The sequence below is a fragment of the Centroberyx affinis genome, unplaced genomic scaffold (assembly GCF_046629955.1).
Source record: "Centroberyx affinis isolate AG114_WGS23_722 - 3 ecotype Tasmania unplaced genomic scaffold, CSIRO-AGI_Caff_v1 ptg001775l_1, whole genome shotgun sequence".
Taxonomy (NCBI): Eukaryota; Metazoa; Chordata; class Actinopteri; order Beryciformes; family Berycidae; genus Centroberyx; species Centroberyx affinis.
Window position 1 is genome coordinate 494,552 of NW_027280168.1, and position 27,855 is coordinate 522,406.

At 44.6% G+C, this 27,855-nt stretch overlaps 2 protein-coding genes across 2 annotated transcripts; one reads left to right on the top strand and one right to left on the bottom strand.

Annotated features, from left to right (window-relative positions):
* On the bottom strand, positions 1 to 14,915 carry LOC139652246 (cingulin). The gene is made up of 20 exons (XM_071529252.1): positions 14,780 to 14,915; positions 8,746 to 9,667; positions 8,537 to 8,634; positions 8,321 to 8,390; positions 8,107 to 8,202; positions 6,962 to 7,083; positions 6,584 to 6,695; positions 6,068 to 6,280; positions 5,266 to 5,414; positions 4,525 to 4,645; positions 4,134 to 4,346; positions 3,799 to 4,020; positions 3,428 to 3,676; positions 3,115 to 3,285; positions 2,615 to 2,776; positions 2,161 to 2,334; positions 1,857 to 1,975; positions 1,093 to 1,201; positions 778 to 941; positions 1 to 139 (listed from the first exon to the last, which is right to left on the bottom strand). Exons 2-20 carry the CDS (start codon positions 9,664 to 9,666, stop codon positions 1 to 3), a joined length of 3,624 nt encoding a protein of 1,207 aa, XP_071385353.1. The 5' UTR covers position 9,667; positions 14,780 to 14,915.
* A 979-nt stretch (positions 14,916 to 15,894) lies between these two features.
* Positions 15,895 to 23,969, top strand: she (Src homology 2 domain containing E). Its single transcript, XM_071529260.1, has 6 exons — positions 15,895 to 16,819; positions 17,412 to 17,538; positions 19,290 to 19,544; positions 19,804 to 20,167; positions 21,616 to 21,735; positions 22,576 to 23,969. The coding sequence occupies exons 1-6, from the start codon at positions 16,370 to 16,372 to the stop codon at positions 22,766 to 22,768; spliced, it is 1,509 nt and encodes a 502-aa protein (XP_071385361.1). The 5' UTR covers positions 15,895 to 16,369; the 3' UTR covers positions 22,769 to 23,969.
* The last annotated feature ends 3,886 nt before the right edge of the window (positions 23,970 to 27,855 follow it).

A 27,855-nucleotide genomic window follows, 5' to 3' on the forward strand; every position in this document is an offset into this window, starting at 1 on the left:
CTAACAGGAGCTGGTCTGGAGGTTGCTCTCGGTGAGGATGGAGGTGATGGTGGAGGGGTCATACAGGCTGTCGTCGTCATCCTCTGAGCTCAGGGCGGACGAGTCCAACGCTGGTCGCATTGCCGCCTGGGTCTTCCTCCTGTAACACACCACCATCACCATCATCACAATCATTACCATCAAAAACTGTCGTAACAAACTCTTGTCCTTTTATTGTTAATCTATTAATAGCTGCAATATCCATTAATTCCTGTGCTATCATGTGTGTTTTAAACTCTTTTTTCCCCCCCTATTCAACAAGCCTCTACAGTCTCAAGTAGGTCATCATCCGGAGAGACCCGGTCACAACACTCCCTCTGCTGGTCACATGATGGAATAGATATATTTCACTGGCACGAGTGTGAGCGCTTCTGTGGTTTTATTTCCCCTGCAGCACATGAGTAACGGCATTTTGGTTTAATGAAATACCTTTTCACACCCGGGTGACAACTGTTTTACACACATCATATTGTGAAATACTGTGCCTTGGAGAGAAGGCGTGAATCTCAAACAGGATGCTCCATTCGGCAATTGTGTGTAATAGCAGGATCTATTTTGAATTGTATTCATACTGTGACACAAGTAACTGGAAATGGTCTCTCTCTCTCACACATACTGCTGTGACTAAGCTGCCTGCTAGGAAGCGTCTTGCATAATCATTGCCAAAAGTGCATAGATGGAGTAACACAGACTGAATGAGAAAGGAAGAAAGGAGATGGAGAAAGGGGAAATGCTTACTTGAGCTCAGTCTCCAGCGCTGTGACTCTGGCCTGCAAGGCCTCTTTGAGCTCGATCTGTTCTTCCATGTCTCTCTGAGCCTTCCTCCTCAGTCCATCTATCCTGTCCACCTCCGTCTCCCCTTCGTCCACCTGCCTCTTCAGAGCCTTCACTCTCAGAGTCAGCTGCAACACAGACAGATGTGTACGTGCATGAGACTGTGTGTGTATCTGAGTGTGTTTGTAAGTGTACAAGGCAGTAGCTGACTCATATACAGTATATCTGAGAGTAAAATCAACAAAGAACATACAGTAGCTGGTGAACATGCGTGTATACCTGGTCTCTCTGTTCAATGTGCTGGTGTCTCTCCTCGTCCAATGTCATGTTAAGGTCTTTTAGTTTCCTCTCAAAACGACGCTGGGACGCCACCATAGAGTTCTTCTCTCTTTACATGTACAAGAGGAAGAGGGAGCATATTAGAGATGTAAGAAAATGAACGAGAAATCCAACTGACCTCAACAACTACAGCTGAGATGCCCTTGAGCAACTTGCCACCTCATTGCTGATGGATCTGCTCAGTGGCCAACTATAAAAGTCTGGTTTTACTGGGCAGCTCCAAGGTGTAAATGTGTGTAACTGTATGAATGTGCAGTGGAGTGTTGCTAAAAAAAACACATGCCTGCTCTGTCAACCTTCCCTGGATAAATAAAGGTTTCACCTAGAAAACACCAGGAGAGTGCAAACCTCCACCAAGGATGAACAATTCTCCAACTTGCTTTTATCATTTAGTTTTAAAACATACCCTTAGTATTTGGCATCAAGTCGCTATCTTTGCTAGTTACATAGTTATGGCTAAAAAAAAGATAACAGTCTAATGGCAGGAATCTCAGATCCGGATCACCACCAAGCCCTAATTAATTGTTCCTTGGTTCAAGGCCTATCTGTCCACCAAATTTAACAGAAATTGTTCAGGTTTTTGAGATATCCTGCTGATAGACAGACAAACTAACAGGGGCAAATACATAACCTCGGCGGAGGTAAAAATAGTGATGCGATGCAGAATGGATATCTACAGGAATAATGTGTGCAGTATAGTGTACCTCTCCTCGCTGCGGAGGCGTTCCTCCAGCTCCTGCACCTTGCTCTCCAGCTGGGAGACTCCTGCTGAGGAGCGGGACTGGCCCTCCATGTCAGCCACACGACTCCTCAGCTCCTTCATCTACAGTGATGGAGAAGGACATGGGCAGATTAAACGAAATTCAGGGTCAGGGTGGGAAGATGAAATTGTGCAAGAAATCATTGATTCAGACCAGAGTGAACAGCATGTTTTGGCAGATGTGAAGACTTCATACAGTGATTAGTCACTTAAAAAAATGTCAGTGAACACAGAAGTGCTGCATGTACATGTCTCTCCATGGCGTTCTTATCCAGCTCCAGGTCCTGTTTGGACGACCTCTCCTGCATGAGCTCAGAGCGGAGCTGATCTATCTGGTCTCTGCTCCTGGTCACTCTATCTGTCAGCATCTCCACACTGCCTTTCTCCTCCTCTAGCTCCAGCTCAACACGCTTCAGCTTGTCCTGACAAGAGAGACAAGATAACATGAACTTTATTAGGTGTTTTATTAGGTTGTCTGTGCGCACAGGATTATTCCCAATGAGTGGAAACTGGGTCATTGTAGCAGCAAAAAAGAAATAGTGACCATAAATGTATACAGACTCATGTAAGGAAATATATCTAGAGCAAAACTACTACTACGAAGAAAGAGAAAAGAAGAAAAAAGTTAAAATTGACAACTGAGAGCCCTCTAGTCTTGGTTTATCCTCTCCCAGATGTCGGTCTTATATGCACATATCCTACCTCCAGGCTGCGAATCTCCCGGCTCTTGTCGTTGTGGCTGTTTTTGCTGGCCTCCAGTTCTCCCTCTAGGTGGCGCAGTCTGTTAGTCAGAAGCTCTTTATCCAGCTGGTGGTTGTCTCTCTCCTCATATACAAGCAGGAGCTCCTTCTTCTGACGGGAGATCTAGTTAGACACACAACTATATTAGAAACATTCAGGCCGGACAAAAATATGCGTGCCACTTTGCATGTTATATCACCAAGACTCACATGAATACAATCAAGCAAGCATGCACAACTAATGTTGTTGTTTTGGGTCTAGTTAGGCACACAACAATATTAGAAACATTCAGGCCAAACAGAATTTTCCTAATAAAAACAATATGCATGCCAGTTTGAATTTTATGTCACTTCACGGACCCATGAACACAATCAAACAGGCAAGCACGCACGCACACTCCACGCACACTCCACACACACTCCACACACACTCCACACACACTCCACACACACTCCACACACCTCTTCCTCCAGTCTCTTAAGATTCATATGGCTTCTTTCCAGGTCTGCCTGAGCATCGTTTCCATGACGCTGGGCCTCCTGTGTTTCCTTGCGTGCTCTCTCTCTCTGCTCCTCCAGCTGAACCCTGAGAGCCTGCGCCTCCTCTCTGGAGGACACTGACAGAGACTCATACTGACAGGGAGAGGGAGGGAGAGAGAAAAGAGAATTGGATGAAATTTTTGTGCTAGATATTCTCTACTGAGCAATTAATTAAGATGTCCCAGGCTGCACTGGCAGTATGAAAAAGGTAAAAAGAAGGATCTCTCCTTCTTACCTCCTTGTTGAGTTTCTCCAGCGCTCTCTCCTGCTGTCGTTTGATCTCCTCCAGCTGGTTGTTGGTCTGTGCGAGTGTCTCCTTCTCTTTCTCCCTGTCCTCCAGACGCAGGCTGAGCTCCCGCTGCTCCTGGCCCAGGCGGGAGGCTCTTCTCTTGGCCTCGTCCAGCTCAGACCTCAACCCTCTCACCTCAGTGTGGAGGGCGAGCTCTGCCTCTGAGCTCTCTGTGGCATTGGTCTGCAGCTGGGCCTAGGGAATCACAGGGGTTGTTCACATCTGCTCAAACATGTCTCCGCCTTTGAGATTATTTAACACACTGGGATTAATACAGCCTCTGACATACTGTGGTGTATGCAAGTGTGAGACCTCACCTCTAAGCGTGAGAGTTTCTCTCTGAGACGTGTGTTAGCCTCGTCCTGCTCCAGCTGAGCGTCTTGGAGAGAGTTGAGCTCCGTCTGAGTTCTGCTCAGACGCGCTTTACTGGTGTCTAGATCCTCCTCAGCCAATGAGAGTTTCTCTCTGAGACTGCTCGCTTCTTTAAGTGCCTCACCAAGCTTCTGTTCCAGCTCTGAAATGACGGCTGGGTTTGGAAGCTATAGGCAGGAAGACAAAGGAAGGATAGAGAGAGAAAATATAGAGACAGTGCTGATTTTTAATGTACAAATACTCCCAATGTTCAAGCCCCTCAGTGTGAGATTAAACTAACCTGTTTGTTTTTCTCCTGTGCCTTGGCAAAGTCATCTTTTGCTCTCTGCAACTGGTCTTTAAGCCTGTCAATCTCATACTTAAGCTCTGCCTCCTGCTCTTGGTGAGCTTTTTTTAAGGAGATGACCTCCATGACCTTCTTATCAAAATCTGTCCTCTGCTTATCCACCTCAGACTGGGCCTTCTGCAGGTCAGCATGGGAACGCTGGAGCTCCTGAACAGAAATATAAACAACATGACAGTCAAATTTCTGCATCACACAAGATTTCCGGCAGGTAGGGCCATTCATGTGTGCATCAGTGAGCATGTAGGTGTGTGTGTGTGTGTGTGTGTGTGTGTGTGTGTGTGTGTAAGTGCATGTGCACGGTGCTTATCTGTGTAATTTACTGCACCTTGTTGAGAGTTTGTGTGTGGCTGGGGTCTGGTATCTGCTGTTTCATGGTGCTCACTCGCTCTTGGAGCTCCTTCAACTCCTCCTCAAATTCCTCTTTGTCCAGACGAGCTTGCAGCAGTCTGAAAAATGTGCACATACAATTGATCTGAACAAATGGTAGCACGTATATCACTGCTTGATTGTCTGATCATAAGTAGTTCAGTTTAATCACAAGTGCGCTTAATTGGCTTTGACATAGTCAATAAGCAATTTATTTTATGAATCATAATTCTTCAATCTCTTGTTACCGCATTACAGTCAGACATATTCAGAGACAAGAAGCCTACAATAAAACAAAATGCTTAACACACAGAACTATAAGACCAAGCACACCATGCCTCTGTACCATCATGTTCCTGCTTCACATGAAGTGTTCAAACATTAGGTGTGTTAAGTGATAGATGGTCTTGAACACTACAGTCAGACAGTCGTTAGCACAACTAGCCACATCTATAAGTCTACATATCTAAACACAAATGCAGTTCAATTAGTGACTCTCACGGTGTTTCAGGGCTGCTGGATGGCTCTCTGACAGAGAGAGGGGGAGAAACATTGACCAGGTAGGATGAAAGAGAAGAGGTGGATACACGTTAATAGAGCAACAGGTGAAAAGAGGAATGATTCAAAGAGGGTGGTGGTGTAAAGTCCATATAGACAAGGTAAGCAATGATGAATACGCTTCTTGAACAATATGACTCACTCCTGTTTGGTGGTTCGGAGTTCGTCCCTGGTGGTGTGAAACTGCTCCATCCAGTGGCTGCTCTCGTCTCTGCAGTCTTCCAACTGCTGCTGTAGGGAACGAACCGAGGCGTTCACACGCAACCGCTCTGCCTCAATACCTGCCTGAGACTGAAATGGGAGAGAGTACAATTGAAAATATAGTGGACATAGTTTTTCATCCGTACCATTTAATAGTCAAGATACACCAATCCACCTAGAGGTCATTAGCATTGGTTTCAATGGAGAGTTCCAGACTCACATGGTCAAAATGCTGTTTCATTCCAACCTGTTAAACAAAAAACCTGACAAACTTTCTTGAGGAAACACTGCAAGATATTGCAACTGTGGCCCTCATTTTTAATGAAATTTGGAATTTAGAGCACCAGATCATCATTACTCACTATAAATCTCTGACAAATATATTTATGTGCTGCAGGTTAGCCTAGGGGTTAGGGACCATTCCATAACAAGAAGGTCTCAGGTTCAATCCCAACAAGAGTAGCCTTGAACAAGACACTGATACCCTACATGTTCACTTTTTGTAAGTAAGTCACTCTGAATAAGAGGAAAACTAAACTAAATGCCTAAAATGTAAATGTTATGTCACTAAAAGAGTCAGAGCAGACGAGCATGCAGGAGTGGTGCCGCTTGAGCAGTACAGTGTATTGCTCAAGGGATCTGGCTGTTGCTGTGAACTGACTTTGCCCACTTTGCCTCGCACTAAAAAAACTTTTTCATGTGAAGTGTAGCTGAAGGTTAAGTGTGAAACTGTGTGTGTGTACCTGAGACACCTGCTCCATGCTGCTCCTCAGCCTCTCCATGTCGGTGCTGTACTGCTCTCGGAGCGTCTCTATCTCTTTGTCATGTGTGGCCACCTCTTCCTTCAGAGCTCCCTTCAGAGCCGTCAGCTCCCTCTCTCTCTGTCTCAGCGTCTCCTCCAGCTTCTGTTTCAGTTGGCATACCTCAGACAGCTCCGCCTGACAAGACATCAGGTCCTACAAACACAGGGAATATATTAACATCATGCTTTCAAAGTCTTAGTCTGCCTTTGTGCGTTACTGCTGATGTGCTTACCAAAACTCAATACAACTTTTCCAAAAGGAAATGTTGGAGGTAATCCTGTCCTTTTTAATCCTTTCTAACTTTGCAATTGGTTTCTGAAGTTTATTTCAGCTTTTCAAATGCTACACGGTAAAAATAGCCATCTAAAGTCATTTACTCTAGGTGGTTTTGGTGGTGAGATAATTTCACTCTGTGTATCTGTGTGTTTCTGTGAGGACGTTAGGTGTGTGTGGTACCGTCTTGTTGCCATTCTCTCTCCTCAGTTCATCCTGAAGCTCGGCCAGCTGGTCCTCCATCTCTCTGGCCCGTGCCTCTGCATTCTCCCTATCCATACGCAGCTGAGTCAGCCTGGGAGGACAAAAGGACACTGAACAGGACACTACTGAATGATGCTCCTTATTCAAGCAACTACAACACACTAGTTAGTAAATAGGTTTCAGTAATTGCTTGTTGGGAGGGTCTAAATTTTATGAAATTGTGATGAATATGTGGTTGTTAGTAGAATGGCCTTGTCATTCGCCCCTCTCAAGCCTTACCACCAAGACTTGTAGACCACATTACAACACCCCTAAAATATTCCTTATTTGTGTGTATCAGTGCTTTTGAATCCTCACTCAGACTGTGTTTGGTGTAATTCCTTCTTCTTCCGGTCCAGCATCTCCTGGAGCTGCAGGTTTTCATCCAGACACGACTCCAGCTCAGCTTTCAGAGCAGGATCTGACTTGCCACCGGAGTCCTATGCACAAGCACGCATGAAGAATAAATGAGAGCAGTGAAACATAAGACATTTGGTGGTTCTGGTGACATAACCGATGGGCTTTGGGGAAATGTTAAAGCAGGCTTGCATTTGTCCACAGATCGATATATACATGGGGGATTAAGTTCTTAAGGGCTATTAGAGTTTAAGACCTGCTCAACTTCCTTAGACCAACATACAGTATAATGAGTCATTATTGAAGTTAGATTAGTGTGTGTGTGTGTGTGTGTGTGTGTGTGTGTGTGAACCTCTGACCAGGCCAGAGGGCTTTAAGGATTAATTTGAGGATTAATCTGAAGTACACTTAAAGGAACCCCCAGTCCCCTTGGTCAGATTACAGAACAATTAGTTAGAAAATAAGTAAAACACTTAAGAGGACAGTATCATATCTACAACAAACCAACAGCTATTTCCTTCACTTGGTGGTTGCTGCTCTAATTTTTAGGGGACTTGGCCGGTGTTTGTGTGTGTGTGTGTGTGTGTGGTGCTGGACCAGCTCCATGTAATTAGAGCCTAGTGAAAGCAGCAGGTTGGTTTCTGAATGTCGCCCTCCTCTTGAGGCAGCCGGCTCCAATCAGCCAGCTGAATTCAGTTCATGACAGTGAGACACCCAAGGCTCCAAAACCCAAATGTTAAAAGCTCTAAAATACATCCTCCACAAGTTATTCTTCTCTGCCCTTTACACCACTGGGGTTGGGTATTACAAAATGACACCTATTTTTCGCAGTGATATGGATGTTGCGGCATCAGAAGGAAAAGAAAAGTATAGAACACTTATATATACAGTATATAGTTTTAGCTCCTGTTTTCTACTAGATTTTGAGCATTTTTAGAGCGGAAATCAACTGAGTACAGTCTGATGCTATCGAGAAAAGCAGGGGCACGTACAAATATTATGCAGATTTACTCTGTTTAATAATGAAGTCTGCTGCCATTCAACAGAGAAAACTACTGGAAAAGTATGATTTTAGTATTGTTACTAAACTTGTTATCCGTACTCACCCTCCTTTCCACCTGCAGGGCGGTCTGTAGCTCAGCCACCTTTCTCTCAAGCTCCCTCTTCTCTCTTATCCACTCCTCCCTGGGGCTCTCTCTGGGCTGGTGAAGAAAAAGGCAAAAGAAAGACATAATTTGCTCATACGTTTTCTTTATCAGATGTATGGAACCATGGAAGGGCAAGCCCTCCACATCTTGAGAGACTTTAAAAAGGACAAACCTTGAGGCGCTGAATCTTCTGAAAGATAACCTTGACTTTGTGCTTGATGACTGCATCACTCTCATTGGTCCTGGGGGAAGGTGAAAATGACGGATCATTTACAGTAATTTAATCATTTATTACCGATTGATTATGATGACTGCATGGAGAAAACGTCTAGGAGCTCAGCCAGTAACAGTGTCTCAGGAGGAGTTTGCATAGCATGGAGGTCCATACCCTTCTCTCAGGATGCTGTATATGGTCTGCATGACCTGCCCCTCCTCACTGCTCATCTCTGAACTCTGACCCTGGTCCAGCAAAAGGTCGGGGGTCACCTTCAGACATAGATCAGAATACTACACTTGTGCTGCATGCACTGCAGTGTTTGGAGCTCTCTGAAAATCAATTTTAATTCCTAACCACAAATTAACAGATTTTATTCTTACCTGTGTCTCTGTCTGATTGGCCGCAGGCGTCTCCACGGCAACATATCGCCCCGGTGGAGTCCACTGATTAGCGGAGTGGCCAGTAACCTTGGTGGCAGAGACCTGGCTTCGTCCCAAGCTGCTGTGAGTCGAGGAAGGAGGTGAGTAGGGGTTAGGGGTGAGGAGAGGGGAGGCATCTCTGGGGTCCTCTGGTGCAGAAGACTGCCCTCTCTGTTGGGCTCCAGTATTACCACCATCAAACCGGCTGATCAGTCTGTTGACAGGAGTCTGTCTCTGAGCAGAGTGAGGCTCATCTGTTTGTTGAGGAGGGTCAGGGAAGGACTGACTGCCCCTCTCTCTCCCCAGTGACCCATTGAGCCCTGCCTGATACGAACCATCCCACATATTCCTTTCCATGCCCCCCCCTCTCACACCTGCACCCCGAGCCTGCTCTCTCTCCACCCCTACTCCTATCCCTCCATCCAGATTCCCATAGCTACCAGACCTCCCATCCCCTGGCGGCCTGCGCAGCTGGAACTCCTCAGTGCCTGCTCCTACTTCTCCCTCCCTGTCCAGCAGTGAGCCGTGGGACTGGGCCCTGCGTAGTGCCCCTCCCTGCCCTCCTCCCCCCGCCACTTCTCCCCCCTGACCTCCTGGCTCTGCCTTCTCTCTCCTCCGGGGAAGGCTACTGTAGCCAGAAGGGTATTGGGTCCTGAGTTGGACCCCGTACGAGTCTCCCTTCTCTCCTCCGTCCTTCAGGACCACATAGGGCTGTCCAGCAATACCCTGCACCCTGACTGCCACCCCGTATTTGGAGGTCTGGGTCTTTGTCCTGGGCTGGGACCCAGGTTGCCCCCCGCCAGAGTCGTGGAGGTCATTGATGAAGCGGATCTGGACGCCATAGTCCACCGGGGTCTTCCGACCTGAGGATGTTGTGCTCATGCTGCAAACACAGTGGGGAGGAGAGGAAGGAGAAGAAGGAGAACGCAAGTATAGGGTAAGATGACAGATTTTTGGCTCGTTCTCTACAACTGACTCCACCTGTTACAACTACAACTACACTAGCTTTGTAAGCAAAATTGAAATGTTCTTGGTTGACTTTGTCTCATACAGAAGAGGAAATGTGTGTGTACACAACTATGTGAATTACAACAAGTGGATGGTTGTATATATTTTCCCTAAGATAACAAAGAGGCAGGTGTTGCTGATACTGGCAAAACACAGGGAAGGAGATAGAAAACCACAGGCTATAATATAATTATAATACCATTGATGGCCAAGTTGATTTAAACTGTTCTTCCCTAAAAATAATTCCTCAAATTAGGAAATCTGAATGAGGAATACCTAGTCATCAAGGGACCCTGAAAAATCAACCCATTGTCAAACACAAACACAGACATGCAGCCTTGCTTTAAACAAACACAGAAACTCAGATTTAGGCACCGTTCCACTTAGTTTCTGGCTCTTGGCTGGTTGTGTGGACTTTGTCCTCAGTGCACTTCATTAGTCATTAACTTGAAAACACACACCCACATATCACTTTCGCCTTGCACAGATCAACCAAGCCATTCCCAACTTTTGTAACTTTCCCAACCAATCAAACCAAATCACCATTGCTTCTAGTAAGTGACTAATTTACTATACTCTTATCAACCTGCTTCCCATTTGTTTTACAGTTCCTCCATTTTACAAAACTAGTATGATTGTTTGAATATGAAGTAGGCGTACCATAGAAAAGAGCCATGTGACTACACTAGTCATGACCTCTTCATTCTTTCGATCTGTCATTCCTCTTCTTTTTGTTTTTATTGACTCCCTAACACTCCCTTTTTATATAGCCCTGATAACACTAAATGCGTAACTCATTTCAATTCATGACACGTATGTGAAACTTAAACTGCAAGTCACTGCCATCCTGTTATTAGGCATTAGTAATTATAAAGTATTGAACATTCCTGGTCTTGCATCTATCTACTGGTCATTCCTTGTGTTTGGTCATGCTGTGAGATTTCATCCCCAGTTCATTACACTGTTTGGTTCATTAAGCTGACTTCAAACCACCTATTACCATCCAAGTGCAACACCACCTCCTGACCTCTGTGCTCCACGCCTTTCTCTTCCTCTACAACTCTTTCCAAGGTGAGAGACAAAGAGTGGGCTGGGAGACAGAAAGGGAGGGTGGAGTGAAAGAGAAAAATAACACCCAGTTTCTCTTCTCTTATCAGTGTGCTGTGTGATAAAAGACAAAGTCATGCTCTGTTCCTGTGAGTACCATCCCCCACACAGGCTGACTTCCAACGTAACCATCAAAAATATAACTCTGACTGCATCGTACAGACACATGCACCCACACAATTGAGTGCCTGCATATGCACGCATACATACACAGAGTTTTGTATTTCCATAAGGACCTTGGAAGCTGTCTGATACAGCCTAAAACAACCCGATCCACCCTACACTGCAGGGAAGAGGCTTTATGAGTGGAAGAGCTCAGCTACACTGCCTGTCAGTTTCTGGGGATGAGCAGAATGAGATGCAGCCAGCCAAGTTAGCCAAGAACGATAACATTGTACTAACTCACCGTGGAAGTGAATGCTGCCCCTAACCTATTGTTCCTGTGTGAAACTATTTTTTGGAGCAAGAACAGGTGCAGTTAAATGTCTAGGCTGGCAGACAGCTAAGTGGCATGTCATGAATGACCTTTGAGGACATCTGCGTGTGTGTGCGTGTGTGTGTACGTGTGTCTACAGACAGACCTGCTCATCAGGAGTGCACAGTTAGTCGATTTTCCACCCTTTGGGAACCATTGAGGAAGCACCCTGTCACAAAGCATTTGTGCAGTTGGGCATGAAGTCTGCAGCCCACTGTCTTCAGACTGAGGTCAAGCAAACACTTCATGCTCTGAGGGAGGTGCCACAGACGCCCCATATGAGGAACGCAGAAGACAATGACTATTGATTTAATCTGAAATGCTAATCTGGGTTGGGGCGATCTCTGGAGTGTGAGCTGTGCGTCAAACCAGGCTAAGCCATATGTAAGCTGGCCTATAGAGACATAGGCCTAACTAGGGCTGGGCGATATGGTTGAATCAATATCACGATAATCATAAGGATTTTTCTTGATATCAATATATTTCACGATATGGTTCATGTATGCAAAATCATGTTAAATAATCAAATTAATGTTCATCTCATTGAACTGAATGGTAATGTTAGGTGTGATGTCAAACAAAACAGAAATATTCAAATAATATTCCTACCACACCTCATTTTATGAGAGTTTTTAAGTAAAATTTGCTTGTCATCATCAATTTAGACAGCAGAAATGTGTGTCATGATATTAAAAAATCTTCATATCATCATGATATGATTCCACTGAAAGACAATAAACGATAATATTGAATTATTGCCCAGCCCTAGATATAACTGTAATCAGGAAGCATGGACAGCAGCAACAACAGAAAGTAGCAACAATACGGTCAGTAGGATCTGGACACCATCTATTCCATTTCACATTTCTTTCTCTCTCTTCATAACTATCCATCTGCATCTCTTCATCAGTTTATTTACCACACAGTGGTAAATAAACTGTATAAACAGTGTCAGAGTGACATGGAGGAAGTAAGCAGTGCTGGGTCCTAGAGAGACAGGGGTGAGGGGGAACCCATCCTATTGTCCACATGATGTGGGGCAGAAAATGAGGGCAGCAATTCTGAGAATGCTAAATCTATCCCCCTTCTCTTTCCCTCCCTCCCTTACCCTGTCTATCTGATTACAGCAAGTCTGTTTCAATTGTGAAATTTCTGTCCTCAAGCATCTTCCCTTTAAGTTTCTCACAACCCCCAAGGCAATTGCTCTCCCCATCTCTCGTATCTCTAAAATAAACATCCTTCTCCAATGCTGAAAGAAGGATATTAAATAAGTTCTAATCAGTTTGGTTATACCTGTGCAACCAACCTGTCACTGAATGTTATTCCTTGTTATGTACGCAGGATAGAACATTTTGCATCTCTGTATTCTTATAATAGGCTGCTGGCTTGCCCCCATCCAGATAAAGCAAGTCCAAATAAACTCCACTCCAAATAAAGGAAGTCAAAGATTCCCTATACTTGCATCATTCATACCCCATTGCTTTAATTTGACTTCACCTACAGGCCAGCTCTTTTTAGGATTGCCTGCTTAGCAATGGTGAAGCTTTAGTTCTTAGCTTCTACTCTGTTGCCAGTCACATTACCCTACGGTTATGCTGACTGACCCTCTGCCTAAAATTGAATTCTCGCACAGTAAATTAAATTGAAGCTGCCTCCCTCCTAGGATCCAAGATGGAATGGAAAATGTAATTAGGAGATTAGGAAGGGCGTGGAGAGAAAATACACAACAGCAATGTGTGGAGTCATGAAAGTGCCACTGCTGACTTGGTGAGTCAGCGTGGCTCCTGTGATCAGATCATCTCTGTCCTAGCCTCAGAACTAATAGAGATATCTGGGCGTAGGCAGTATGTTATATTTGAATGAATCTAAAATTAATCTCAGAGATTAAAACAGTTTTGCTGACCGTAAACATAGGCCTGTTTAAAACAAAATAAACAATCTCAAAAGACTGACAGAGTCTATGTCAGCTTAAAATCAACACTGATAAAACAGCAGTTTTTGTGGCATATTCCTCCAAATGTATCTGTTTATTTTTGAGACATAGCCTATAAACAGACTTGTGAAGGTGTTAGTAACCGAGATGGACAAAACAGTAGTTCTTGCCTTCTCTGCCCTTCACAGACAGACAGTCACTCTGTCCTCTGAGTATTCATCTCCATTACATTCTCGACTTAAACCAGGCCCTCTCCCTCTCTCCAGCAGTCAATCTCTCTCTCAAAACTTTGCTCCTCTTTCACACTCAAACAAACAGCCATTTATTCCTCTTTCCACTTCCAATGAAGCTCATTGGCATAACAAAGAGAGACTTCAGTGTTACCAAATAGTACACAAATGGCACCATATTAGGAGCACATAAATGCGCCCCACCCTTCTCCCACATTCCACACACTTGTTTCTCTCTCCTTCTCACTCTTTCACGCGCACACCCGTTTTAGCATACCCGCACACACACACACACACACACACACACACACACACAGAGTGTTATCTTCCAATTTGTAATATTCATCTGTTTATTTTACTATCAGAATTGATTTTGTCTTATTAAGTATTCACTATTTACTTTGTTAGATCGATTGTACACTTTGGCAATATTGTCCTTATGACATTCATGCCAATAAAGCATGTTGAATGAGAGAGAGAGAGAGAGAGAGAGAGACGGAGATTTAACGGATTTTTATCACATCTGGACACTCGAGTAATTTAACTGGTTGCACCTGTAAACATTAGACTAACCTTTATTTCTGCCAAGAGTTGAGAATTGCCCTCAGGCAAAACTTTCTGCTACGCTCACTCAATTTGAGCATAAACCTCTGTCGACATGGTCAATGGCTTTGCCAGTTCAAAGTTGTAATTATTGAATACATGACAAATACCCATAGCCCTTCCCCCACTTCCACCACAAAATTATAATCTGCAGAGTTTCTTCCCTGCCTGCGTCATCAGTTTCATCTGGTTCAAACTAAACCTGAGGAGCATCACTGTAGGAAATCTGAGAAATGCCAGTGAATACATGTCAGGTTCAAGAGTACTGACAACCACTTTTATAATAACCATTTGCAGATGTCCCTCACAGTAGTGTTTACATCCTGCACTGTATGTGCACCTGCTCCACGCAAATTCAAAAGTTATCCTGATGTAGCTGGCAGCTTTGGTCAACGGACTATCAACTACCGTTTACTCTCAGCTAACGTTAGCTACCAGGCTAAACTGGCTAACAGAAACCCCGCTGCTACAGCACAACACAGAAACAAATGATTGGAGAACTAACTTATAAAATAAAACCAGTGCCACGAAGTAGCAAAAACACCTTCCACAAAGAGTAAGTGCGCCTAACTGTCTGACAGGTCGGCTAATACTGTCTGTCTGGGTTAGCTGTCTGGCTATCTCAAGTCCAAAACATACCTTTTTTTCTGAAATAAGTAATCCCTCTGCTTCTCTTTGACACTCCGCTTCCCTTATGTCGATGCACTGGATGATAACTCAGATATATTTTTTTAAATATCCATCAAAACCCACATGAAGAAGTGGGGGAAACTACTCATACACATATTAAGACAGCAACATAAGTTCATTATGCGACTACTGCAACCTGTTACCTTTGTCAGGGATGTAACTGACCCGCCCAGCCCCGCCAAAGGGAACACCGTGATTGGCTCAACACGTCGGTGTGGGCGGAACCTTAGATAACGCCGGCTTTGACTATTGGTAGGGCTGATATGTCAATCATTTATGGTGTGGAATTTGTAGGATTTCACTGGTTTTTAATCAACCGTCCATGATATGTTCTTAAAGGAAGAAACTGACGCAGGCTGTAACTACAATTGAAATAATAAAAAAAAAAAAACTATAACCCAGATAGACAAACCGGCACTTTCAGCACTAACGAGTAAAGGTGAAAATATTCTGATACCTCCACATTTCTGTTTCTCCGATTTGCCAGTAGATGGTGCAATCACCCATCGACTGGCAGACCTGCAACCTCAGCATCATCCCTGGGCCTGATGAGGCAATGTTAGACAAGCTCTCCTCTGCTGCAAGCTGTATAGCCTCCAAGGCATGTAAGTAAACTGGTTACAATACTTAGATGCACTGTAGTCAGTGCATGCCAACCCAGTGTCAACAGCTTTGGTTGGGCCAGTGACTGTAAACAATGACATTTGATTAAAGCCTACAGGCCAAGCTGCAGTATAATTTTACAATCTGAGTTATAGTTGGCGTGCAGGCCTACAGTCTATACATCTAATGACAACATGAGCAAAAGGCCATTTCAAACTGGGTGTAATAATTTCTCAAAATGGTTAAATGTTGGATCATATTTTGCTAATTGTCAGGCTTTTTGTAAATTACTATTAAGCCAGCTACTGATGGAGTTTTGGTAAGATTTTCAGAAGATTATTTAGTGTTGTGGATCCCGACCCGCCCAGTCCACACAGCCACTCCCCAAATCCAACGACATCCCACACTCTGCGCACACAACTTTCTTCTCCATCTCATCACTTCGCCTGCTCGACAGACTCGACGCACCATCACACGCTCCGGGAATGGGATCTTTACTCAGTTCAAAGAAAAACTTCCAATTCTTTAGAGTTTACGCTCTGCAGAGGCTACTTTTCAAGCTGCAGGGATAGTTGTTCCTGCATGTGAAGGGTGAAAGAAAGAAGGGGCACTGGCCAATGACCTCCAAGACGCACCAGAAGTTGTCTCACTGTCAGAGGGTTTCAGGTTTCTAGAAGTCAGGTTAACTTCACAAAGTAGGCTCTGCTAAATTTGTTGATTAATAGATTTTTAAAATTTGGTTTAAATTATCGTAGTAACGTCAAGCGAGACGTGCGTAAAATAGCTGTGCGTAAAGTTAGTGCTGTTGCGCACGATTTCTAAGAAAAATCAAATTTAAAAATAGTTCTTGTAGGGAAGCTGATGCAAAAACGTATAAAACACCGTACATTTCTAGACCTTTAATCAGTGGAAAGTGTATATACTTTGGCAGTCATCATGGCAAAATGGTTCAGAGATTTTCCCATCAACCTGAAGAACGGAACGGAACGGGTCCGCTCGGCCTCTGAATCTGGCCCACAAACTCGACCCAAACCTACGTTTTCCCGAGACAGTCTGAAAGGAAACCAACGCAAGGATGGAGGGGTGGGGGGTTTACTGGCAGGGAGAAATCGTAAAAATTCGGCTATTGAATTGGGTCGTAATAACACAAGCTCTTGTGGGACAGTATGGGACAGTCTCACACCTGGAAAGGGTCGCAAGAATTCCAAGGTCGAGACGGGAACATCAGATGAGAATCGTCAGATCAGAACCACTAGTTTGGCGCAAGCGTACATCAGCAGGATGATCAAAGTGGACAAGCAAGACAAGACCCCCAAACTCAACGGGACAAGTGAACAGAAGGTCCCCGAGAACGAGAGGGGAAGGTCCGACATCAAAACAGCGACGGTGAGTTAAAGGGATGGACCCACGGCAATTCCCACCAACTCAATTTATTTTGATTTTCATATTACATCTGCTATTGATTTAGATTCAACCCAAGCCAGACAGAGCTCGGTGCATGCCGATTAAAGGTCGATATACATTGTAACAAACAAATGTTATTGTGATGTCTAATTCTCCAATCCCCTGCTGGGCTTGAGGTTAGTGCTTGTCTTTGTGTTGTCCCTGCCCACTTCAGTTCATAACCCCATATTCAGTTTCTCATGCTCTCAAAAGAATACAATGCAGTTTCACTATATTGTGTCAGATCAAACAGGCAAACACAATGAGCTGACCTCTTTGCACAAGTATTTCCTCTTGTCCCTTCAATACTTATCACTCAGTCATGGACACCCATGCACATTTGTACACACACACACACACACACACACACACACACACTCACACACACACACACACACACACACACACACACACACACACACACACACTGTATCAAATCTCTCTCATCCCGCTCTGTTGTCTCTAGGTAAATGTGACATGTGAATAGGTAGCAGCCCAGCATTGTGCTCTCTGACCGGTCTGTTCTCTCTCTCAGCTGATTATCCTGGAGGACTATGCAGATCCTTTTGATGCAGAGAAAACCAAGGAACAGAGAGAGGCTGAGCGAGCCGGAGTGAATGATGGGTACATGGAGCCCTACGATGCCCAGGTCATCATCACAGGTGAGGTCAGCCGCCTGGGGTCAGGGGTCGTTACCACTGTATAAATATTTCTTAGTAATGCTCTCACAGACCCTTAACTCCCACAGTTAAGATGATTTTCAAGTTCCTCCAGTTAGGTTCCAACTACAACTCAACACTGTTTATGATCAAACTCATCTGATCAAGATATGCAATGGCTGAGCTGCACTGGCCAACACTATAACTACATTTATTTATCTTTTAAAGCACTTCATAACTTCGTTTTGATAAGTGCTCTATAAATAAAGTGTCTAATTATTACATTATTCTGTAATCAGCATCTCTGCCGAGGATGACTTTAAACATTTTTGCTCAGCTTTTCTGCACTCACTCCATCTCACAGTCATAATTTGTTCTTGGTGACATTGCCCAAGGAGGGGGGGTTGGTTTTAAAGGGACTTAGAGCAAAACTAGATCCTCAGACTCTCAGTCTCTCTCCTGACTTCCCTCCCCGCTGGCGGTTGCTATAGGAACAGTGTTGTGCAGGGACAATGGGTGCAGCTTCCTCTTCCAACTTCCTGTCTCCAGCCTCTGTTTCCTTTGCCCCATTCTCTTGATAGGAAGTTGGCCCCAGTGCTCCCCCCCCCCATACACACACACATACACACACACACACACACACACACACACACACACACATACATTATGGTCCCTTATGTGTGAAAAAGAATCAAAAGACCCCTCACCCCTCCCCAGAACACATGGGTTCCCCCTGGTCTCGCCCAATCACTTCCCAGCAGTCAGGAAGTGGTCTTGTCAGCCAGCCAATCAGGGACTGTGTTGACCTTTCTTCCTGTAGCTCCATTGTTTGGTCACACAATAGTGCAGACATACAGGCTACCTGTTGGACTGCAAAGAAATACAACAACTAAAAGTCCAGCATTTTTAATGACTTGTCATAACAAATATATTTCATCAATACAGTAGGCCCAAAAAACACAAGTGTTATGTATACAGACTTTATTTTTAACTGTACTGAAGATAGTGTAGAACATGTAGAACATAAAATAAACACCATAACATCATTTCACAATTCAATCCATAAAGTGCAATGACAAAAAGTGCACTTTTAATTCACTCTAAGGCTGAATTCCTCTTTTTGTGTCACAAGACTCTGTTTGGACGTTCTCCCCTTTCTACTGTGCAGTCTCCATCTCTTCCTAGCGTACAGTTTGTTGAGACACATAAATCTATATCACATCTAACTCAATCATTTTGAGATGTCACAAAAGGCTTTGTAAGCACATGCAAATGAATGTTGGGCAGCTTGCAGAAAGTGTGTGTGTGATCGCAAGCTAATTTAGATGAATGTTAATGACGTTAATGGACCCTCATTTATTTTACACTTGTAAAACAATTTCAAGGCAAACCTGGGTGCATTTTAAGGCACACAAGAGCACACTGCTTAACAAGCACTACAGTGGTCTAATGTAGTGTATGATAGTATGATAATATATTATGTTCAATAATGATTCAAATAATTTCAAATTAAAATGTGAATGCTATATTGACTGGTGAGGCAATTGTTTCGTCACAATATCTGTTTGAATTTGTTTGAGGCAGACTGATGAGTGGAAACCCAATGGCAACAGAAAGGGAAAATCATGGAATCTGTGACTAGAGAGCAGCTCAATTACTAGAAAGAGCTGAAGAACCTAGTGCCAGTGGTTGCAATCCCAGTTCATTTGTCCATGATGACTTGACTAACCAATTACATAACCATTCTCCTGTAGAGGTTCGTCGACGGGGCTCCAAGGACCTCCTGAAGGTGTGTGTTCTGCTGGACCGAGGCCAGGGAGAGAGGAAGGGAGAGGAGGGCAAGCCCACACCCCCCAATATCTATGACACGCCCTACGAGGGCGGACTGGAAGGCGGCAGTGAGGGCGTGTGGATCCCTGTCACTCGTCCAGAGTCTGACGTCCGTCCCCCTGGAGAGTATGAACTGCCCTGGGAGTGGAGGAAGGAGGACATCGTCAGAGCGCTGTCAGGTAGAGAGAGAGAAAGAGAGAGAGAGAGAGAGAGAGAGAGAGAGGTGATGGGGAGGGGTGGGAGTTTAGGGTGTGGAGGAAGGATGCCATGAGATTTATTTGTACAGCAATACCACAACAGTTTTGTATTTGCTCTGGAGAGGAAACTAAACAACCCTGTTGAACCCACTTCCAGTAATGTGTTTACCTTCGTAGCACTGACATGCTTTGATAGAATATTATCATGAAGGGTGGATATTGTCTCTCCTGCTTCCTCCAGCTCAGTTTGAGGCGGTGGATTGTTCTCCCAGCAAAGAGAACGCCTCCTCGGCCTCCAGCCGCCAGCAGCAGCAGCAGCAGCAGCAGCAGCAGCAGCAGCACACCCTGAGGCAGAAGAACTGGAACCATAAAACACTTGTCCCCTCTTCTCCCTCCTCCTCCTCTTCTCCCTCCTTTCCCTCTTCTCCAATTCTCAAACTCTCCCCTCTTTCGCCCCCATCTCCCTCGTTCCCCACCCTCAAGCTCTCACCCCTCTCACCCTCTTCCCCCACCAAACTGTCCCCTCCGTCTCCTACCTCTCCCACGGCCCCACTGGATGGGGAGGCGGCCAAAGTGGACCCCACCCTGCCTCTGGAAAAGCAGAGGTAAGGAGGAAGAGGAGGAGAAGAGATTAGAACCTAGGTGTTCAGATGGTTTATCCAGAGAAAGGAACAGTGAAACATTAAAGTTGCTATATGAAGCATTTTTAAACATCAAAATATCACTGCCAAATTAATTGTGATTCCTTGGTAGAATTACCAATTCATTGGGTATAATTAATTAAACAAATGAGACCAAGGTTGCTTCCTATCACAAAGAGGATGTTGCTACTTGTCCCCCCTCCCCTCGCTGGTGTCACTCTGCATGCATTTGTTTTGAAGGGCAACAAAAGGATAAGAGCCAATAAATGTTCCATTAGCTTTTCACTCGTTCCTCCATCTGCCATTGCGAGAGACTCTGAAAGCTTTAGCTCCATTTGCACTGGAAGAACAGCACCCTCTTCCTGTTCTATGCTGTAAAGCAATCTCCCTTTGTGCCATGAAACAACTCAGCAGATTTCATGCAAAATCAAACCTGGTGGCACACAATGTAAAATGCAGTGAAGAGGCCAGTAGAGGCTGCTCATCTTCTTGGCTATGATCTCACTTGTTTACAGAAATTATATAATGACTCAGTGTTAATGTGGTAATTGATACAAAACACACACACACACACACACACACACACACACACGCACACACACATGCGCACACACACACACACACACACACAAAACACAACACATAGCACCTTTAAATCTAGAAATTCCAAATGAATCTGGCCATATATTACTGAGCACATAAGCTGGCACCACCCTTCAAGTGCACATCCTCACAGTAAGGTGTCGTAAGTTAATGCTGGAGGGAGGGTGCACCCTTGAGGTGAGCCTTCACTGAGAAGACAGGATGGATTCATTCCAACTGTAAACTTTCTTTCTTCATCCCATTCCCATAACACTGTGTTTTCAGATGGAACATGTGTGTAACATGCTCAGAGCATGTTAGCATTTGTTCCTCTTGTGTTGTGGCTGAATGTCAGTGTGTTTCGCCTGCTGGCTGCAATGCCACATACAGATTGTTTATATATGGCTCCAGCCTGTAGCCATTGTCAGCAGCACCTTGTATTCTAATGGGCCTCCCTCTTTATCCTCTTCACAGCAGCCTCCATCTTGTTCATCCATTTTATATTTATCTCTCTTCTTCTCTACTCTCTTATATTATTCTCTAGTTAACCTTTGACATTGTTACCTCATTCATCCCACAAATGTCTGTCTGTCTGTCAGTCTATCTACCTGATTTATGTTGGCTGTAAATCTTTCTCTACCTGTTTTCTTTCTCTCTCTCTCTCTCTCCCTCTCTCCCTCTCTCTCTCTCTCTCTCCTCTCTCTCTCTCTCTCTCTCTCTCACCTATCGTTAACCTGACGTCTGACATACCTCCATATGTCCTTGTGCTATATGTCAGTGATCCGCTGTCTCTTTCTGTGTCTCACCCCTCCCTCCCTTGCCTCTCCAAGCTGGTACCATGGCAGTGTGAGTCGCCAGCAGGCTGAGGCTCAGCTGCAGCGCTGCAGGGAAGCCAGCTTCCTGGTGAGGGACAGCGAATCAGGGACCAGCAAATACTCCATCGCTCTAAAGTGAGTGTGCGTATGTGTCTGCATATATGGTGTGTGTTGAGCACAAATGAGCAATATACAAAATAAAACACGTTTATTAATGTACACATTGTCAGTGTCGATGGTGACAGTGGGATGCATTGCGCTTAAACATGAAATATGTTTTATTTAGTTTTATTTTTTCTTTTGTTATGTAATATAGATTAAATATGAATTCACTCATTTACACTTAAATATGTTTAGGTGTTTTTGTTGTGTTTTTATTGGAGAACACTGGCCCCTTCACTTTAATCTAGGCCAGTCCAATGATACTTTCTGCCTTCATCAACAATTGGGCCTGGATTTGGTTATTTTTTTAAGGCAGGCGGTTACACATGCAGATGGTACTAAAGAGATAGCTATCAATGTGGCCACATTCTCTAAGGCGTAAATGCATGAACAAGTGTCAAGTTTAGCGTAGACGCTCCAGGTTGGCATGCAAGGTACTGGTTCTCTAGGATAAAAGCTGAAATTCTGCGCCATTGTGTGTGTGTGTGTGTGTGTGCACGTGCATTGTGTGCGTGCATGTGTATGCATGCACCTGAGTGCGCATTTGTTGTACACGGCTCATTCATTTGTGAGTCCACATCATTAACCCCATTTACACTTCCACTGAACTCTGAGGACGCACAGTCTGTTTTGGAGTGAAAAATAAAAGAACAAAGCCTTAAATTCCTGTCATCTGTATTCCCTGTCCGTTCTGTTCTTCAGCCTACCACAGTTGTTAGCTGTGAGCGTGTGTGTGTGTAGTCTAATCTCTATAGGCAGCCAGTCTATCCTGACAATATGTGTGTTTTTGCGTCTTTCTCTCGCTTTCTTTAGGACCAGTCAGAGTTGTGTGCACATCATTGTGGCCCAGACTAAGAGCAGTAAGGGCTTGGGCTATACGCTGGACCAGAGTAGCTGTGTCTTCACCAGTATCCCTGAGGTGGTCCACCACTACTGCACACACAGACTGCCTTTCACTGGAGCAGAGCATATGACCCTGCAGCATCCTGTACCAAGGCCACACTGAACGAGCATAAAGGACAAACACACATTCACATGCGGGCACACAGACAAAAAGATGCACAGACACAGACACACACACATATGCTCAAGTGCGCACAAACACACACATAGACATACACAAACATACCCACATAGTTCAAGATAAGCTGCTTTGGATTCTCCTGTGTACTACCTTAACAAGTTTATATGTTAACTCTTGCTACTGAATGCCAATTGTCTATTTTGGCCTCAATTTGTATCTCCTCCATGCACAGCCTAGTGGTCAAAACCTCACACTACAATAACCAGGAATTCACATTCTGCCAGTGCTGCCTGTTTCCTATCGAAGAGCAACAACACACGCACACACACACATTCACATACACACACACCCGCTCACACACACACACACACACACACACACACACACACACACACACACACACACACACACACAAACCGCACTGAATGTATTTATAGTTCAAAGGAAAACAATCCCTCATTTCACAGCCTTGTGTATTTGTCTAATTGTTTTACTGTCAACCACTCCCATGAACCCAGCATTACACACTCTGTACTGTACAAACCGAACTGAATTCTTACACTGTAATACCTGAAACAATGCACAAGAACTACTGTAGCCTACTTGCTTGGACCGATTCAGATGTACCAGGTCTGTTGATATGTGAAGCGAGTGGAGAGTCGTATAATCTCCCAGTGAGATGCCTTACATAGGGGCGTTGACCTCATCAATTAACGCCATGCCTGCTAGTTAGGCTTGATCTATACGATCAATACACCTGATTGGAGTGTATTCATTCATCCATCAGACGCGCCAATCAATCTATTGATCTATCCTGAAAATCAGGCTCATTTGCCAACCACTCCGACTGTCAACAGAAAGACCTTTATTGATTTGTTGATTAGAATTAGTGTAGTGGGAGGGGCCTTATAGCATTAGAATACCCAGCTAGCAAACCAAATTTTGTGTGTGTGTGTGTGTGTGTGTGTGTGTGTGTGTGTGTGTGTGTGTATAAATGTGAGTGAATAGCATGTCCATTCACATGCCTTTTCACTGTAATCTAAATAAGAGGCCTCTCTGATTAAAAAGCTATCTTACTTATCTTGAATGGATTGACTTGCTTTCCCCTAAGAATGTTCCTATACATGTATGATGTGTGTATGAAGTGACTGTTATATTGTCAGATTTTTTTTTTGCAACAGTGGTGGGGACTGTGTATTAATGTTGTAAGTCTTTTATTCAGTAAATAAAGTAAAATATATTTTAACCTTGAATTCCTTCATATTAATGCACAAAGCGTATTACTGTAATAGTCAGCAAGAGAGAGGGAAAGACAAAGCATGGCTCCACATGTGCCTACAGCACTGCAACAGAGATGAGAACAGAGAAGCTAACTAGAGTGTGTCTGTGTGCTGTTCTCTCTTAGCTGTAAAGCCATTGACCTGAGTGAGTGTGAAATCAATTACAGTTACACACACACACACACACACACATACAAGCTCACACATGCATGCACACTCACACACACAAGCATGCATACAACATGCATACATGAATAGTATTTACTCGCACAACTTATTTTTCCCCCAAATGGTAGTATATTTATATCCTCACCAATTCACACATAAAGCTCCTCATAGAAATACAGAGAAGCTTTATCCTTACCATATGTGGCTATGATCATATGTGTATGTTGCATGGAAGTGTGTGTTTGTGGTAAGATACTGTATGTCTTACCAGTAAACACCAGTGTATTAGTTTGCCTGAGTATCTCTTTGTGTTTGTGTGTGTGTGTGTGTGTGTGTGTGTGCAAGCATGAATGTGCCCATGTGTGCACCCATGTGTGCATATGTGTGTGTGTGTGTGCATGCAGGCCAGTTTCTGTGTGTGTGTGTGTGTGTGTGCATGTGCGCATGTGTATTTGTGAGAGAGTGTCAGAATTTTTCTGTTCAGGGATTACCAGGTTGCCATGGTGATTAGTTAGAGTGAGGTAGGGCCATCTCTACAGGGAATGGAGAGAGGGAGGAGAAAGAGAGAGGGAGGAGGGAGGAGAGACAGAATGCAATACAAAAAGGGCTATGAATAACCGTGGACATAGTAGCGATGTAGCTTCCCCACAGAACGGCCTGCTTGGTTTATGAATGGAGTGAAGTAATTTCCTCCCCCCACTGTCAGTCCAAAAAACGCTTTTTTTGGTAATACTCTATTGATCCCCCAAAGGAGAAATTTGTCTTTTTGCTTGACCTCTCCACAGGGAGGTCAGAGTGCAGGGTCGACGACAGAACAGCTCCTGGAGTTGGCAAAGAGTCAGTGTCTTGCTCAAAGACACCTCAGCAGGGAAGATGCTAACTGTCGCATAAGCTTGAACCCAAGCTAATGGAAAATGACATGTGAATGTTAGACAACAACAGACACCACAAACCATTAGCCCTCTTTCCATCTGTATGTTCAGTTTTGTTTATTCCTCCTATACAAACTAGGTCAAAATGAACTAGAGGCTGGAGTGTCAGACACTCGACTCTGGCAGTACTCATCAGTCTGTCTGTCTTTGGGAGAAAGTGCTGCATTCAGTGTCTCTCCAGCCCACTGTCAATCTCACATGCCTGCTTGAATTTCCATGGTTTTTTGTGTTATGCACTGTTCATTGCATAATTAGCATCATCTGCATTATGGACATTATCTGGTAACTAGTTATTCCCTTTGATGCACACACACTGTGTTAATCAGTCATAGATTCCTCAGTCAGACTGGTACATATGTTAATCCAAGTGTTGCCCAGATATGACAGAACCAGAGGAAGCAATAGCAGCCACCATAAGAGACAGAATGACAGCAAGACAGGAAGGGACAGAGAAAGGTAGAGAGAGAGAGAGAGAGAGAGAGAGAGAGAGAGAAAGAAAGAGAGAGAGAGAGCGTGAGGGGGTGTTAGGGGAAGACAAGCACTCGTGGGGGTCCCAGCTTTTAAATAATTCAGAGAGAGACTCACAGCACTCAGTGCAGAGGAGGAGCACTGTCAGGTCAGCTCATTCACTGCAGAAGAGAGGGAGAGAGAGAGAAAGGCAAGGACTGTACAGAGAGAGGGAGAGAGGAAGAGGGAGAGCATATAAAGATAGCATGTGAGAGGAAGACATTACTGTGAAAGAGTTTTGCGTGTGTGTGTGCACGTGCGTGTATGTGTGCGTATGTGTGTGTACGTGTGTGTGAATGTGCACGTGCGTGTGTGTGGATGCATGAATGTGTAGGTATTGTGAGCATTCATGTGTGTGTGTGTGTGTGTGTGTGTGTGTGTGTGTGTGTGCGTGCTGTGAGCCAGCTGTGCATGTGTGTTCTTCATTGTGTGTGTCAGTGATGAAAATAGACAAAATGAAGGAGAAACAGGTCGTTTCCTCCTGGAGCTTTCTGGTTTCTCTTAGTCACCACGGCAACCGCCTCCTCCCTCTATCCTGCACTCCTGTTTACTTTGTTTACTCTTCCCCATCCCTCCCTCCCACGCTCCTCTGTGAGTCCCCCCCCCCCCCCCCCCCGCTTTTTGTGGCCTGTACCCCTCCTTATTTGTTGCATTCCCTCCTCCCCTCATCATCCAAAGCTCATTTGCCTCTCATCCATTGTCATGTTTCTCTGATCAACAGGCACACGTCTCTCATACCGACAGCATGAACTGCTAAGTAAGCATGTTCCTGTACATTATCCAGACCGGTGTTTTAACATCAGACCTCAGAGCAGCACGCTTCTGCATGTTCAACTCTTAACTTGCTTCTACCTGGCTGCATTTTGTTCTTAACTCGCCCCCACCTGCCTTTTCTTTCCTCCCTCCCCGTCTTTCTCTCCCGCTCGTGCATCTTCTTTGACTTTGTGGAAGGGGACTAGAGGTCACTTCACTGGCCTGGAGGAGAAGAAACAGAAATGGACATAAAGGATAGAAAAGTGACAGAGAGGGGAAAAAAAGACAGAAGAAGAAGAGAGGACAGGAGAGGACAAAAAAAAAACCCTCCAGCTTTTAGAGGGTGAAGATTATTCACAGAATAATGACTACATTACATCTTGGGCTCAGGCAGCTCTTTATTATTATGTTATTTTGATGGGCACAGATGTGAGATGCGTCAGATATGTCACAGACACATAGAGGAGACCAGAGAGAGCCAAAACCACACACCTCAACAAATACACACCTATATGATCCACCTAATTCCCGCAGTGGTTGGACGGATTCTTTCCAATCCTTCTTGTTTTATAAAACTCAAAACGTTTTATAACTGGAACATGTTATGCTTTTTCTTTTTTTTTTTTTTACAGTACCATTATGCTGGTGAAAAGCCTTGACCTAGAAATTATCACACATATAGGCTGCACCTGCTGATCGGTTTGTAATGTTCACTCATTTGAAGCCACCCTGACGAAAAATATAGCCTAGTAGCCTAATACTGTAGGCTAATACATTTCAGACGGTTATTATACAAATATCACAGTACAACTATGCTATAAGGCCCTATATATAGGAATATTATAAGAATATCATTGCGACGCCAGGGGATGAAAAATGGCATGAAGTGCGATAAGGTCCCTATAAACTCACTATTGATTGCCATAAACACACTGTAAGTGCCTATGGAATACTGAATATTATAATGATTTTTCGTTTGGGCTATGGTGATGTGTGACGAAGTGTGTGGGGAAGACTACAATGGGATGCTTGCTGGGTTTTGGAGCCTCTGAGGTATGCCCCCCAACCGCCCCCCCGCCCCCCTCCCTCACCGCGCGCCCCGCCCCCGCCTCTCCAGCGCGTCGCATCGCTCAGCAGCACAACACCGACAGCCAACACCGCACAACCCAGCAGCAGAGCTTACCTGGGTCCGCCAAGATATTTATATTTTCCCCTATCGGAAGAATATGTGTGGAGCGACGGAAAGCCCTGACGTCACCATGTCAGGTAGAGAGTGAAGGAAGGTTTGGTAACGGGATTATAACTAGGGGAGAGACGCTGCGGGTGTGCTGGGGGGTCCTCTCCATCCCTCTGAACACCTTTCGGGCTCGGAGCGCACTTCATAGACGCACGTAGGATGACGGGCAGCTGGCCGCAGCTGCTGCTGCTG

What these genes read in the sequence shown, in the direction of transcription:
- LOC139652246 (XM_071529252.1), bottom strand. Translation starts at nt 9,666, where the DNA reads ATGAGCACAACATCCTCAGGTCGGAAGACCCCGGTGGACTATGGCGTC. An exon ending in TTACACCAAACACAGTCTGA is followed by an intron (nt 6,696 to 6,961) that starts GTGAGGATTCAA and finishes TTGTCCTCCCAG; the next exon opens with GCTGACTCAGCTGCGTATGG. An exon ending in CTCCGAACCACCAAACAGGA is followed by an intron (nt 4,646 to 5,265) that starts GTGAGTCATATT and finishes CACATTTTTCAG; the next exon opens with ACTGCTGCAAGCTCGTCTGG.
- she (XM_071529260.1), top strand. Translation starts at nt 16,370, where the DNA reads ATGGCAAAATGGTTCAGAGATTTTCCCATCAACCTGAAGAACGGAACG. An exon ending in TGCCCAGGTCATCATCACAG is followed by an intron (nt 17,539 to 19,289) that starts GTGAGGTCAGCC and finishes ATTCTCCTGTAG; the next exon opens with AGGTTCGTCGACGGGGCTCC. An exon ending in CATCGTCAGAGCGCTGTCAG is followed by an intron (nt 19,545 to 19,803) that starts GTAGAGAGAGAG and finishes TGCTTCCTCCAG; the next exon opens with CTCAGTTTGAGGCGGTGGAT.